This window comes from Orycteropus afer, unplaced genomic scaffold, assembly GCF_000298275.1.
Source record: "Orycteropus afer afer isolate SDZICR_OR568_19922 unplaced genomic scaffold, OryAfe1.0 scaffold00053, whole genome shotgun sequence".
Lineage (NCBI taxonomy): Eukaryota > Metazoa > Chordata > Mammalia > Tubulidentata > Orycteropodidae > Orycteropus > Orycteropus afer.
In genome coordinates this window covers 7772490-7788974 of record NW_006921640.1, presented here as the reverse complement: position 1 = coordinate 7788974, position 16485 = coordinate 7772490, and the positions used below count along the sequence as shown (strand labels likewise).

At 40.2% G+C, this 16485-nt stretch overlaps 1 protein-coding gene across 1 annotated transcript in view; it reads right to left on the bottom strand.

Moving 5' to 3' along the window:
- CCDC25 (coiled-coil domain containing 25) overlaps nucleotides 1–13686 on the bottom strand; it is a 49850-nt gene extending 36164 nt beyond the window's left edge. The window contains exons 1-2 of the mRNA XM_042780672.1: nucleotides 13545–13686; nucleotides 930–969 (exon numbers count right to left, since the gene is read on the bottom strand). Coding sequence (XP_042636606.1) covers nucleotides 930–969; nucleotides 13545–13686 — 182 coding nt within the window. The remainder of the gene's footprint in view (nucleotides 1–929; nucleotides 970–13544) is intronic.
- Nucleotides 13687–16485: the final 2799 nt, after the last annotated feature.

The window sequence follows — 16485 nt, the reverse complement described above, 5'->3', positions numbered from 1 at the left end:
CTTCAATCTTTCCTCCATCCACCGTGAAGCTGTTTATTGGACCAGTTGAAGATTTTTGTTTTCTTTATATTGAGGTGTAATCCATACTGCAGACTGAAGTCTTTAATCTTCATCAGTAAGTGCTTCAAGTCATCCTCACTTTCAGCAAGCAAAGTTGTGTCATCTGCGTATCACAGGTTGTTAATGAATCTTCCTCCAATCTTGATGTCACATTCTTCTTCACATAGTCCAGCTTCTCAGATTATTTGCTCAGCATACAGATTGAATAGTATGGTGAAAGGATACAACCTTGACACACTCCCTTCCTCATTTTAAACCATGCAGTATCCCCTTGTTCTGTTTGAACAACAGCCTCCTGGTCTACGTACAGGTTCCTCATGAGCACAATCAAGCATTCTAGAATTCCCATTCTTCTCAGTGTTATCCATAATTTGTTATGCCACATAACTGAATGCTTTTGCGTAGTCAATAAAACATTTAAGTAAACATCTTTCTGGTATTCTTTGCTTTCAGCCAAGATCCATCTGACATCAGCAAAGATATCCCTCATTCCACTTCTGAATCCAGCTTGCAGTTCTGAAAGTTCTCTGTCAATATACTGCTGCAACTGTTTCTGATTTTCTTCAGCAAGATTTTACTTTCATCTGATATTAATGATATTGTTTGATAATTTCCACATTCTGTGGGATCACTTTCTTTGGAATGGGTACAAATAGGGATCTTTTCCAGTTAGTTACCATGTATAGTTTACGTTTATAGTAATTATAAATGAAGGGAGCTGATAGGTATTTACTGGGGAACACCCATCAACAAAAATAAAAAGCACGAGTTCTAATCTTGATCATAGGATATCAGGTAGTTGGCTAAGTTCCCCTGACATAGAAAGTAAACGACTATCCGGAGAAAATGGAACCAAAATTGTTACTTACCAAACATCTTCAGGCCAGCCGTACTTTATTAGATCCTCATCTACAGTGAGATACAAGAGAACAAAGAAAAGATAAGAAAAAATTGCAAATGAAAATGTACCAGGGCTTATAGTAGAGTTTATAGAATGCTGGAAAGGGGGAAAATACCAATCCCTTTGACAACTTTTTTCCTCCTCTAATTAATAGAGAGAAGAGTATTTCAGAAAGGCTTTAAAGCTTGAAAATTCAGAAAAATAAAAATAATTTTTACAGTTGGATAATACAATTTTTATAATAGTCCTAACCTAAAACTCGAGAGATACTTATATTTGAAGATAAAAAAAATATTCACAAATCAGAGGAGCTTAAAAATTAGATAATGTATTAAAAACAACTATGCTATAATAATACTTATATGTTAAGATGGTTTTGCTAAAACTTTGAAAGTATGAATTGCATTTTACTCAAAAAAAGAAAAGAAACCCTCGATTATAAAACTGTAGAAAATTAGGAAACAAAACATATGCCAGAAGCATTAAAAAAAAAAAACCCACCAAAAATTCTGTCACATATGGAAATAAAATCAGATGAAAACAGCTAAAGAGTTCAAAATCATTATAAGGTGGAATGTGAGTGTTGAGAAGGATGGGGTAGGGAACTGGTGTTTATTATTATAAGCCTTCTATCACTATTTCACTTTTTTTCACTTTTTCAACTATGTACATCTAGATAAAAATAAAATGAAATTTTAAAAAGTTCTTTGGAAATGATTACCTAATTCCATCATAAGAAGTCTTGGTGGCACAGTGGTTAAAGCACTCATCTGCTAACCAAAAGGTCAGTAGTTCAAACCTACCAGCTGTTCCATGGGAGAAAAATAAGGCAGTCTGTCTCTGTAAAGATGCATAGTGTTGAAAACCCTATGGGGCAGTTTTACTCTGCCTTACAGGGTTGCTGTGAGTTAGAATCGACTTATGGTTGAGGATTTGGTTTATTATTTTTTTTATTACATCATAAGGATAAACTTCTCTACTGCTGACAGTTGGGTTGTTTCTAAGCATAAAAACTTCAATAAATATTTTTTTCAATAAAGATGTACATATTCCTGATTATTTCTTTTAGATACAGTCCTTAAAACTGAAGTATGAGTTCAAAGTGTATATATATTTAAAACCAACAATGTACATCACTTCAGAATGGTTTTTAATAACCAACTGTTTCTAGTACAAAAGTATTATTTAGAATATTATATAAACACTAATTTAAAAATAATAAGGTAAACAAATCATGATTTTAAATGTACCCAAGAAAATAATACCTACACAACTTGACTGTGGTATTAATTATCCAGAAAAGTAAAAAGATGGGAAATCTTGGATGAAGGCATTCTTAGCAACTGTAGCCACCATGAATTTTCTGAAGCGCTCTCTACTAGCTTCAGTAGAAAGCTAAGCAAATAGCAAAGGATAATCAGAAAAAGTAAAACCGATTCCGACTCATAGTGACCTCCTTCGGATTTCCAAGGCAGTAATCTTTACAGAAGTAGATTGCCCCATCTTCCTTCTGTGGAGTGGCTGGTGGATGAAAAAGTAAAGAGAAATACAAAAACCTCTTTTCCTCATTCAGACAAGGTTTGGCTCCCTGATGACACCTGCTGGCTAATAAAAAGAACAGCCCTGAAAGGTTTTTAGTGAAAGTGAATCATGAAATTCAAAATTCATTTATTTTCTATCCAGTCCTTAGTCTGAAGTCATCAAATCTATTAACACAGTATAACATGTTTGACGTGACAGAGAAGAGGATTGCTTTAAAAGATGTAATAGTGGGGGGAGGAATTCAGAAAAGGATGGTGGAAATGGTTGAACAACTTGAAGAATGTAATTAATGTCACTGAATTATACATACAGAAACTGTTCAATCTGTGTATGTTCTTCTGCGTATATGCTCAACAACAACAAAAATAAATCATTAAAATAAAAAGATGTAAGGTTTTTTTTTTTAACAAGGTAAAACTAGAAGCAGCGACAGCTCCAAATGACTCTAAGAGTTTCTGGGGGAAAAAGAACATCTATCCATGTCTTTTTTTCTATATATATTTATATACTCCAATGACATCAAAGGAGCTCTGGTAGCATAGTGCCTAAGGCACTTGACTGCTAACCAGGAGGCTGGCGGTTCAAACCCACCAGCCACTCCTTGGAAGGAAGGTTGGGCAATCCTACTTCCGTAGTGATAACTGCCTCAGAAACCCAAGGAGGGGTCGCTAGGAGTTGGGGCGACTCGATGGCAAATAACAACAACAACAATGACATCAAAATTTCACTTCATAGTGCTCTAGATATATCTGTAGATATAAATTTTGTATCCAGATTTATGTCTGTAGATATAAAATCCTACAAGAGACATTTAAAGGAGTCTACAATCTAGCCCCATCCTAACCCACTCGACAAGCCTTTGCAGTTCTATCATACTTTCTGCCCCCCTCTACTTCTACAGCCCTTGCTTTTAGTATTACTTCATTTTGCCATGCTTATTTCTGTGTGTACCTCCATCTGTAGACGGTGAAAGCACAAATTAAATCCTCCTCTTTGGATACCTCACAGGATTACGTATGTTTAGCTTCAGGGATGGCGTTTGGTAGGGAGCATTATGAGTTGGGGAAGTGATGTCCCACTCTATAGGCAAGATTAGGCTTCAGGAGAGACACAACGCAAGGGGTCAGTGTGTCAGTGTGGGAGGTGGAAGCTGAAGAAAGAAAAAGCAAACAGGCGGAGCCTGACAGTATCACAAGGCAGAAAAAGAAGTATCGGGAGCCCACACATACTTAAAAAATCCTGGAATTGAGTGGTAGAAAAGCTCATATGACATTTTTAAATAGGAGTTTTTATCATTTGTTTGATTACTGGTAGCCTGACTTCAAAATTACACCTTTTCCAAAATATTGCACTATTCTCATGAGAAGAGGAGCTGTCTTTTCTAAACTTAAAGAGTAATTCTCATTTTCTCCAAGCTCTCTTACTGTAGTGCTTTCCTTCCACAACTCAATGTTCCACATTCCAAAGGTCAAGTGTTGTAAACTCACTGCTCACTTGACCATCAAAAAAGCCAACCTTCATTTTGGTCTCCTTCCTCCCCCATGTAGCCAAAATGGGTATCCCCTAAAGCTATGCTTTAATTTTAGACCTGGAAGACCAGTCACTGCAAACCCAATGGAGTGCAGTTTTTCTTGGACACAATGGGGTCACCACAAGTTGGAACTGACCTGATGGCAATAGGTTTGGATTCAACTTCATTAGTGGGTCAAAAAATTAATTTAGCAGGTTGAGACTAGCTTTTTTTCCCGCCTTAAAACAGAATAGAAAGTAATAAGCAGCACAGATAGCACAGGTATTTTTTATGAATTTATTCACTAGTTACTTGAGTATGTACTTCAAAATGTAATGTATTCCACACTAAGGCTTATAGTTCAAAAGATTTGAAAAAACACTGCATAAACTGTAACATTTCATGACTCAGAAAGAGCCATCTCATCTCCAGCCTCAAAAAAAGGCTATACTTCCACTAAACTTACATAGGGTAAAAAATGTATAGAAAATGATCACTTCAAAGACCGAAGCAAAGAGGATTTCTGTATGACCTAAATCAGCACAGGTTAACCTTTGGTTCATATCACCTTAAATCAAATGATGCCACAAAACTCTTTGTAAAGTTTCTAACCAGCAACAGATGGTTCAATTAGCTCAAATATTACCTAACTAGATTCTAGTAAAGTTGAAACGTTTGCCAATCCTACAGAGTTCCTATAGATTATGACCTGTTTCTCAACGACTGATTTATCAAAGTAGTTAGCTGAAAACTCATATCCATAAAACAGGGGGAAGGGGGGAGACACTTACCTGCTAGAAATTTAAAAACTGAATGCTTTTGAAAACTTACTTTCATATTTATCCTTTCCCATGTAGATAGTGTAAGTAGATGAATTAACTAAGAAAAAAAAAATAAAAAAATAAACAATTAGATAAATTCATCACCAACAAAACCATTACATAAGAAAAACAAATGACAAATACTTAGATCAGGGGTTAGCAAATTAAGGTCCATGGGCCGAATCCAAATTGCTACCTGTTTTTGTATAGCCACTGAGCTGCTTTTACATTTTCAAAAGGTTAGGGCATTAAAAAAAACAACCTCGGAAATCCAAAGAGGGGTCTCTATGAGTCGGGTCCAACTTGACGGCACATTACAACAACAACATATGTAACTAAGTTTTATTTTGCCTAATTTTATTTAGCCAGTATTAGTTATATCCCAGCTCTGCCAAAAATTATAACCAGGCTCCCTAATCCATAACCCATTCAGAGGAACCATGGTTCTCAAATTTCTTCTAAATCACTGAATCTGAACCCTTTTCATAGATTGTTGTTATTGGTGTGTGCTGTGGAGTCAATTCTGACTCATGGCGACCTTATATGACAGAGAGAACTGTCCCATAGGGTTTCCTAGGCTGTACTCTTTATGGGAGAAGATCAACAGGTCTTTTCTCCCACGGAGTGGGTGCAGTTAAGTGCTTTAACTACTGTACCAACAAGGTTCCTTGATTATACATTAAAAAAACTCACTGTCATTGACACAGCGACCCCTCCTTGGGGGTTGCAGTGTAGTCTTAGTATGGCTTTTCTACCCATAAGTCATTGTAAACTCAGTGGTGGAATGAGCAACTGAGGAGCTACTGATTGTAAATGTTATCCACCTGGGTTATTTCTGTTGGGCGTGGCAAAACACAATGTTATGGGAGGCTCACTCTCAGGTGCTTAGAATTCTGTTGTTATGATTGGTTGGTTTGGCCACTCTGCCAAGCTCAAAAGGAGGCCTTCTAGAGGCAGAACTCTTCTCTCTGACTGCTGGCTGAGGAAGAGATGCCCCTGAAAGAGACATGTGCTCCTGAAAGAGACACGTGCTGCTGGAAAAGAGATGTAAGAGACATGTATTGCTGAGTAAGACACGGAGGGACATGCACTGCTGGGGGAGCGACTGTGAGAGAATTGGCTGAGAGCCGGCGGCTGGGGAGAAAGACTGAGTATTTTTCCTGAACTCGAATTGTAGCCTGGTGCTTCCCTAATAAACCACATAGTCTGTGAGTTCTGTGTGGCCACTGCAGTGAATTATCGAACCCAGGAAAGAGGTGGTGGGTGCTTTGGGAGGAATGGTTGGTGAAAAGGCTGGAGGGAGGCAGCATATCTGGCCTTGCAGTAATAGGCCTTGGGCTATTGATGGTGATTCTGCCTTCCTCTTGTGTGTGGGGGGGTTCTAGGAGGTCAGAATATGTGGCCTCCTTATCCTTTTTGCAGGGGTTTATATATGTAAACAAAATTATATATTCATTTATTTCTTACAGGTTGAATCTTACTGTACATACCAGAAAAAAAAAGCCAAACCCACTGCTGACAAGTTGATTCTGACTCATAGCAACCCCCGCTGGGTTTCTGAAGTGATACATCTTTACAGAAGTAGATTGCCCAGTCTTGCTTCCTCAGAGTGACTAGTAGGTTTGAACCACCAACCTTCTGGTTAGCAGTCAGATATCTTAGGCACTGTGCTACCAGAACTCCTCTTACTGTACATAACCAAAACCAAACTCACTGATGTTGAGCCGAATTCTACTCATAGCAACCCCTCCTTGCGTTTCCAAGACAGTATCTCTATGGAAGTAGATAGCCCAGTCTTCCTTCTGAGGAGTGGCTGGTGGGTTTGAACCTCCAGCCTTCTGGTTAGCAGTTAAATGCTGTAGGCACTATGCCATCAGAGCTCTCCTTACTGTACACAGATACACAACAATATTGTTCCACTACTCAATTTTTTTATATACAGTTCTTTCTTTTTAATGTGTGTGTATTTTGTTTAAGAGATGGGTGGTACAAATGATTAATGCACTAGGTTGCTAACCAAAAGGTTATAGGTGCTTTGGTGGCGTAGTGCCTAAAGCATCTGACTGCTAACCAGAAGGCTGGAGGTTTAAACCCACCAGCCACTCCTCAGAAGGAAGACTGGGCAACCTACCTTGGAGGTCTGTAGAGCTACCACCTTGGAAGCCCAAGGAGGGGTTGCTATGAATCAAAATCGACTCTACAGCAGTTAGTTTTGAGAGTGAGATGGCTTAGAAGAAGGGCCTGCTGATCTATTTCCAGAAGATTAGCCACTGCAAACCGTATAGACCACATTTTTGCTCTGACACATGAGTTTGTCACAAGTCAGAGTTGACTGGACAGCAACTTATATGGTGTACACTGCATTCTCTGGTTAATGGGTCTTTAGGTTAGAAAATAACATAACTGATGTAGTCTTTCTGTAGGCTATACTCCTAGTGGTGAAACTGAAGAATCAAAAAGTTGTACACTTAAAATATTACCAGACTGTGCAGAAAGAATCAGCATACTTCCCATACTTCTGGCATTTGTTTCATGTTATGGTAAGGCCTTATCAAGTTCCCATAACCACCCACTGCTTTCGAGTTGATTCTGACTCACAGCAACTCTGTAGGACAGAACAGAACTGCCCCACAGGGTTTGCAAGTCTGTAAATCTTTACAGAAGCAGACTTCCACTTCTTTCTCCCTTGGATTGGCCGGTGGGTTCAAACCACTGACCTTTCTGTTAGCAGCTGAATACTTAACCACTGTACTATGAGGGCTCCCTCTTATCAAGCTAATGTTCAATTACTGACAAGTATTTCTGCCAACTAGTCAATGCAAACATTCTCTCAACTCTTCTCCAGTTAATTACTGTCAAGTAATTAATGATATTATCATTATAACTGAAGTCACTGGAGAAATCTGGCATTTTTCCTATCTAAGAGAAGCAACTAGGACTGATGATTTAAGGAACTTCTCATTACTGAAAGTACGGGTATTCCCAAGTTAAGAATGATGAGCTTTGCATCTGAATGTTGCTCCCTGGCCTTCGGAGCTCCTTCCCAACTCCTAGTTCTGTCTCTGGAGCTACAGCTGGCAGTCTGCCCAGCCCAAACATGCACCTATCTATCAGGCTTTATAGACTGAAAGCCCAAGAAAACAAACCAAACTTACTGCCATTGAGTCAAATCTGACTCTCAGTGACCTCTCCTTGGGTTTTTGAGGCAGTATCTCTATGGAAGTAGATTGCCCAATCTTCCTTTTGAGGAGTGGCTGGTGGGATTGAACCACCAGCCTTCTGGTTAGCAGTCAAATGCCTTAGGCACTATGCCACCAGAGCCCCTCAGTGGTTTAAATCCAACTGAGGTTAAACAAGTTTGGAAACTAGCTTGAAAACCCAGGAACCAGCTTTAATTTCAATAGGAAACTAAATTTTTTTGTTTAATTCCAGGTGGAGGATTCCCATATTCAAACACACTACCTCAGGAAAGCAAATGTCATTCCTAAGATAAACCATACACAGACCATTCAGTTTGATTTAGTATCGTGGTTCTTAGCCCTGATTCTACATTAGAGTCACTTGGGGAGCTTTTATGGTGCTCCGGTGGTAAAGTATGTAAGGCATCTGACTGCTAACCAGAACGTTGGCAGTTCAAACCCACCAGCCACTCCATGGAAGGAAAACTAGGCAATCTACTTCCATAAAGATTTACTGCCTCGGAAACCCAATGGGGATCGCTATAAGTTGGAATCAACTCAATGGCAGTGGGTTTTGTTTTTGTTTTTGTTTTTTTTTTTTTTTGGAATGTACAGTAAGATTCAACTTGTAAGAAATAAATGAATATATCATTTTGTTTACATATATGTTGTTTTCACACACATATACGTTTTCTTTATATGCATGGAAAGACATATACCTAACTTAGCAATAGCCATGATACGCAATGAAATTGATGGCAAAAGGTTTATGGGTTACCAATAGTTACTCTGGGTAACTTGCTTATGAAATGTAATTAGAACAAAAATATTTAAAAAAATTAACAGTTGTCTCTATGAAGGCCAAATTACCTATAGTTACAGCCAAGAGAATGACGGAGGAATGTTTTCGTGGTTGACTGCAAAAAACGGCAAGGAGGCCACATGTTCTGACCTCCTCTAACCCCCAAGAGGAAGACAGAATTACCATCAATAGCCCAAGGCCTATTCCTTCCAGGCCAGACATGGTGCCTCCCTACAGCCCTTTCTCTAACTGTTCCTCCCAAAGCACCCAACACCTCTCTCCTGGGTTCAATAATTCGCTGCAGTGGCCACGAAGAACTCACAGATTACGGGGTTTATTAGGGAAGCACCAGGCTACAATTCAAGTTCAGGAAAAACGCTCAGCCTCTCTCCGAGCCCCACCACCTCTCAGCCAAGTCTCTCACAGTCTCTCCCCCAGCAGTGCATGTCCCTCGGTGTCCTACTCAGCAACGCGTGTCTCTTGTGTCTCTTTCCCAGCAGCATGTGTCTCTTTCAGTAGCACATGTCTCAGCAGCACGGTCCTCCTCAACTAGCAGAGAGAGTTCTGCCTCTAGGAGGCCTCCTTTTGAGCTTGGCAGAGTGGCCAAACCAACCAATCATAACAGAATTCTAAGCACCTGAGAGTGAGCCTCCCATAACACTGCGTTGTGCCATTCCCAACAGAAATAACCCAGGTGGATAACATTTACAATCAGGAGCCCCTCAGTTGCTCATTCCACCACTGAGTTTACAATGACTTATGGGTAGAAAAGCCATACTAAGTAATTTACTACACTGCATTGACCTATAAAATGAGGTGATTAAGAACATGATATCTGTAAGCCCAAATGAAGGGGTATCTTACAAAACACCTCTTTAAAAATAACAATACCATGAAAGATGAAGATCGAGAACTGTTCAAGATTAAAGAAGGCTAAAGAGTACCGATAACTGAATGCAACAAACAATTCATAATTTTCTTTTGCTTTAAATACATTATTAGGATACTGATGATAACTGACTATAGTATTATATAGCAACATTAATTTCCTAATTTTGATAATTTCCAAATTTTGTAATTTCTATGAAGTCTTTTGATTAAAAAATGCCCTTGATTTTAAGAAATGCATACTGAAGTGTTTAGGAATAAACTGCAACTTACAAATGGTTTTGGGAAAAAAGTGTGTGCGTATGTGTGTGAATGTGTTCAGAGAAGCAGGGAGAAAGGGAAGAGGAGAAGGGGCAAGAAAGACATAAGGCAAATGTGGTAAAATGCTAGCATTTGGTAATCTGGGAGAAGGATATACAAGATCTACTGAAGAATGAAGAAAACCAAAAATTCATGGGAACAATTAGTCCTAGCAACTGGTACACCATCGATCTTCAGCCTATATGACTATGAGACCAGAAGAACTAGATGGTGCTGGCTACCACTGTCAACCACTTGGAAGAGGATCTATGTAGGAGATCCTGGATAGAGAGGGAGAACAATGTGGAACAAAACTCAAAATCATTTGGAGAAAAAAAAAAGGGGGGGGGGACCAGGTTTGCTGGTCTGGTAGAGCCTGCTGGAACCACTGAGACTATGGCCCCTAGCTGCCCTTCAAGTTTGGAATGGAACCCACACCCAGCCAAACAAAAGACAAGCATATGAGTTCAACATTTACCTGAGGTAGATACGCTCTTTGGAGAGATCATGGGAGAAAGAAAGGCTGCTGTGCACAGGGAGACAGTTCAGGGGGCAGGAGTGCGTGGAGGGATGGACACAGGGAAGAGGTAACTATCGGGAGGAAGTGGGAGTGGAGCTGTTGCATTGGGGTAAATTGTGGTCAATGTCATGAGAGAAAGTGTATGTAAACTGTTGTATGGAAAGTGAATTTGCTCTGTAAATTTTCACCCAAATCACAATTAAGTAAATAAATAAAATCTTTTACTATCATCACTTTTATTCAATGTTGTCATTATTGTTATGTGCTGTCAAGTCAAACCTGACTCACAGCGACCCCTCCTTGGGATTCCGAGGCAGTATCACTACGGAAGTTGACTGTCCAACCTTCCTTCCGAGGAGTGGCTGGTGGGTTTGAACTGCCAGCCTTCTAGTTAGCAGTCAAGTGCCTTAGGCACTATGCTACCAGAGCTTTTATTCAATACTGTACTGGAAATCTTATCCAGAGCAGTAAGACAAGAAAGAGAGATAAGAGTATCCAAATAGGAAAGGAATCAGTGAAACGATCTCTATTTGCAGATGACATGATTCTCTGTGTAGAAAATCCCAGAGATTCTACAAGTAAGCTACTGGGTACAACAGAAGGATTGCAAAATGGCAGGGTACAAGATCAACACACAAAAATCAGTTGGGTTCTTCTACACTAACAAGGAGAATTCTGAAAAGGAAATCAACAGAACAATACACCTACTCCTCACTTATCAATATGGTTAGGTTCCAAAGACCAGATATGCAAAAATAAAAATCATGTTATGTGAAAATGGAGAGTGATGACATCAGATCACAAAATGGAGGATGATTACTTCAGTACATAACAGACAAATTATATCATAACATTACTGTCAAACCACTGAGAATTACGGCCCAGCCAAATTCACACAACTCTGCTGAAGCACATCTTTTCTATTAAGGAAACTTGCGTATGTATGAGAGTCCCTGGGTGGCACAAATGGTGGAACGCTTAGCTACTAACTGAAAAATTGGCAGTTCTAATTCACTCACACATGCCTCAGAAGAAAGTCCTGGTAATTTACTTCCAAAAGGTAACAGCCATTGAAAACTTCACAGCAACTGGTGTGTGTGTGTGTGTGTGTGTGTGTGTGTTTGTGTGTGTGTGTGACTAGCTCTTAAAGAATTCAGAGTAGCTTTAAGGGGAATAAAGATAGCATAAAATACTTTTAATAACTACAGCCCCTTCTCATATTTATTACTCTATTATTGGACCTGTATGGACATTATGTTGCTGGAGAGTTCAATGAGCAGAGAAGCTACAAAGATGCTTGAGTTATCTCTTGAAAAGGAGAGTAAAACAAGGAGGAAATCACACACTGGTAAAGGGATGCAATTTTTCAGGCTAATATAAAGTTTGTTTCTAGTAATTTGAATAATATAGGTAAGGGGAACCAAATTTAGAGAGGCTGAAAAATGACTTTGGACAGACTGCTGAAATCTAACTACTCAGAAAAATAATGATATATGGGAGTGATGAGGTAAAAGAAGGGGTTTGTGAAGTTAGTCTCTAAAGAACTGTAAGTGATGACTTCCCCAGGGCCTCAATTTTCTCATCTCTAAAGAGAAAGTACCACCCTATTCAAAAGCACATAAACAACATGGCATTCATTTCACTTAAGTCTGATCTTTAACAAACAGAACAATAGAGAATGCTCCAAGTGAAAGATTACTTTTTATTTATCCAACAAACCTTTATGGTATATCTATTATGAACCAAGGAGCTCTGGTAGCATAGTGGCTAAGGCACTTGACTGCTAACCAGAAGGCTGGAGGTTCAAACCCACCAGCCACTCCTGGGAAGGATGGTTGGGCATTCCTACTTCCGGAGCGATACTGCCTCGGAAACCCAAAGAGGGGTCGCTATGAGTCGGGGCGACTTGATGGCAAACAACAACAACATTATGAACCAGGTGCTATGCTAGGGAAACAAGATAGAGGTCCTATCTCTGTCCTCAAGGGACTTACACTCCAGCAGAAGGAGATAGCGTTTAATACCATGCAATAAGTGTAATCCTAAATGGGATGCTACAGGATGTTAAGGGGTCCCAGAAGAGGTAAATTTAAGCAATCTGGGGGTGACAGAATAAGAAAGCCATCTTGGCAAAAATAAGCCAGGGTTGTCTTAACAGAAGAGTTGATTCTAGGTGAAAGGAAGAGCAAGAGCAATGAATTCAAAGTGAGAAATAGCATTTGCAGGGAACTAAAAGCATCCCTAAGACACTTGACTGCTAACCAGAAGGCTGACGGTTCAAACCCACCAACCACTCCTGGGAAGGAAAGTCGGGCAATCTACTTCCACAGTGATAACGCCTCGGAAACCCAAGGAGGGGTCGCTAAGAATCCGGCCCGACTCCACAGCACAACAACAAAAGCATCCAATCTTCGTCTGCCTAAGACAAATAAAAAAACATCAGTATATGTCCCTTTTTAAGGTCTAGGGCATTAACCCTGCCCAGTATATAGCCATTCTAGGGTTTGGGGGTTCTTATTTTTTATTTTTTTGCCTTCCGTTGCATTCCAGGCCCTAAAACCCATTTTTTAGATGGGTAAGGCGCACTTCCTGTAACGCAGAGTTGTTGGCAGGTGTCTCTGTTTTCCAAGTGGGCAATTATCAGGGCGCAGCCAAAATGAGGTCCGCAAAATAAATAACAAAAGACTCGGGCATTCGAGAGTCCATAAACTGCCCGATTCCGAAGGAAAGGCGATGTTTCCCAATCTGGAGAAAAGGACAACCCGCAGACGCAAAGACAGCAGGGTGGGGTATCGTCCCTCCGCGTCCCCAGAGCCCTGACAAAGGCGCGCCCCGGAACGAGGGTGGCTGTTAAGAGGCAACGGGGGAGAGCGGGGGTCGAGAAGGCAAGGAAAGAGGCACCTAACGCTTTAGGACAAGGTCTAGGCTTAGGGGAGGCCTGGGAGTCTCAGTTTTGGAGCCCCGCTGTGGAAAAGGAGGTCACGGCGCTCACTCACCGCTGCTGCTGGTGAAGTAGAATACCATGATCCTGGCGGTGGGGCGGCGACTCCTGCGCACTGGAAGCTGCGCTCAACTTAGGAAGCTCAGGATACCAGAAGCAGGGCGGCCCCCAGCTTCCCGGAACTACTCCATGCACTTCCGGCGGGTGTCCGGATGCCGTCATAACCGCGGTCTATCGGCGCCATCTTTAATCCTGGCAGGGGCATAGTGGGGAGGCCTACTGAGTTCTAAAATGACTTGGAGATTGAGGAGAGAAATAGATTCAGGGCAAACTGGTGGTTAGAAAATATTTTTGAAGGTGTAAAGAGAGAATGCCACTAAGAGACTTTAAGAACCTACACCTAGGGAGGGGAGGAAACACTGTTAGATAGGTAGAGGTAAGTATTGATGTGGGTGAAGAGAAGGGCAATGTACCAAATGCGAGTGATTAACATGGTGGCATTGAGGAAGAGGAAGACATAGAGAGGTACATGGGAGGTACAGACAAAAAAGATGAACCCTTTTGCACATACAGTACTGCGTTGTCAGTGAAGGCAAATATGGGTATACAGGTGATAGATGGGTGGACAAGCTGAACTATTAGGTATTTCTATGAAGCAAGGAACATACCCAAGACCATGTACAGGGTTGACAGACAATGGTTCTATAAGTGTATTTGTATGGTCTGTAAGAATTCCCAGGTGTATAGTAGAGCTGACAAGGGACGAGGTTGTAATCACTTCTTGGTCACAGCCAGCTACTCAGAGGGACCAAGTAGTTGAACCGGTGGGCTCGGGACCATAGTCACGAGGGGCATCAAGTTCAATTGGCATAACATACTACACAAAACATTGTTCCAGCTCCTACTTAGGCGAGTAGTGACTGGGGTCTTAAAACCTTGCAAGCAGCCATCTAGATGCAACGATGGGTCTCTCCTTGTCCAGAGCAAAGAAGAAGGAAGAAAACCAAAGATTTACAGAAACAATTAGTTCTAGCCACTGGTACACGATGCAATCTGCAGCCTATATGAACGACTATGAGACCAGAAGAACTAGATGGTACCTGGCTACCACTGTCAACCACTTGGAAGGGGATCTATGTAGGAGATCCTGGATAGAGAGGGAGAACAATGTGGAACAAAACTCAAAATTATTTTTTGGGGAAAAAAAAAAGGGACCAGGTTTGCTGGTCTGATAGAGCCTGATGGAATCCCTGAGACTATGGCCCCTAGCTGCCCTTCAGGTCTGGAATTGAACCCACATCTGTGGCTTCCAGCCAAATAAAAAACAGGCATATGAGTTGAATATTTAACCTGAGGTAGATACACTCCTTGGAGAGATCAATCATGGGAGAACAGAAGGGCTGTGTATGCACAGGGAGACAGTTAAGGGGGCAGGAGTGGAGGGATAGACACAGGGAAGAGATAACTGTGGGGAGGAAGTGGGAGTGGAGCTGTTGCATTGTGGTAAATTGTAGTCAGTGTCATGAGACAAAGTGTATGTGAACTGTTGTATGGAAAGTGAATTTGCTCTGTGAATTTTCACCCAAATCACAATAAAAAGAAAAGAAAAGAATCTCCACCTAGTGGGTGCAACATTGGATTCAAACAGCAGTGGTGCAGGATCAGGCAGTGTTTCCTTCAGTTGTAAACAGTATCGCTGTGAGTCAGAACCGACTCCATGGCAGTTTATTACAACCCAGTACACGGTGAGGTTCTAAGGGTTACAGGTTTTATTTATATGCCATCTCTCACCCCTAGGTAGGCCTCCTGAGAGGAGAAACTATTTTGACTTCTTCACAGCTGTTCCTTCACTGCATCTACCACAATGCTTGAGCACTTTATAGTAGCTTATTAGTTTGAATGAACCCGAATTTCTCCACTGTTCTCATTGTAACTCCACCATTGGTAAGGAACATCTTGGGTGCATTAATTAATTCTCTGTGCTTCACTTTCCAAATCTGGAAAATAATAATATAGCATAAGATTAGATACAGATTTCCCAATGAGCAAAGTAAGCACATGCTTAGGGCATAAACAAAAATGAGTACCCATAGAGGCCAAGAAGCAGAAAAGTCACAAGGAAAGAAAGCTCTGCAGTGGAAAGAAATTTCATTTCAAAAATGAAATTGATACCATTTTACACATTTTTATATGATAACAATTATTTTAAACTGTTCATTTCAGACTTATCTCGTAGAACCTAATTCTTTCTCCTCCACCACTCTTAAGAACACACCAACAGCACCATACTTGCATAGCTAGTGACATATCTCCTGTCATGTGCAGAGAAACAAAACACATCTTTAGATTGAGATGGACCACATCCTTGTATTTCTATCATATTAAACCCCACCTGTCAGGTACAAGCATTAGTCCAAGGAATTATAAAGACACATCAAAGGACAGAAAATGAATGCACAAGTTTTTATTGCATCTCTCTCATGGAGATCTGTGAAGGGCCACCAACAAATATCATACAACAAACAAATGAAATTCCTGCTGTCTTGTAAGTATGATTTATTTTGACTGTCTCAGAGTTGAACAACATAATTACATGTTCCAAATAATTTTTTACTTATTAATTTTCAAATATAAATTATGTTAATGTCCAAATTCAAATGAATGTAAGTTTTATTTTCCAATTATTCAAATTCACTTACTATGGGAGAACCAAATTTTAAATGAAATAGCAACAATAAGTGGAGTACAAAAGCAAAAGCTTGCAGAAGATAAAAAGGATTTGTGAATTGCTAAAGACAATTCCAAAATTGACTTCCTTTCTAAAATGTAATGAATCAGAAGAGATTTTTCTGTTGAATGATCAAGTTTCAGTACCACTACTGCTGAAATTACTAATAACAATACAAATATAACAGAATTTGTTCCAAATTTGGCATCCATTCCTTCCCATAGTAAAAAAATTAATAATGTTGTAGAAAGTGAAACTATTTCAGAATCTGAAATTCTTGCATCTATAGATCT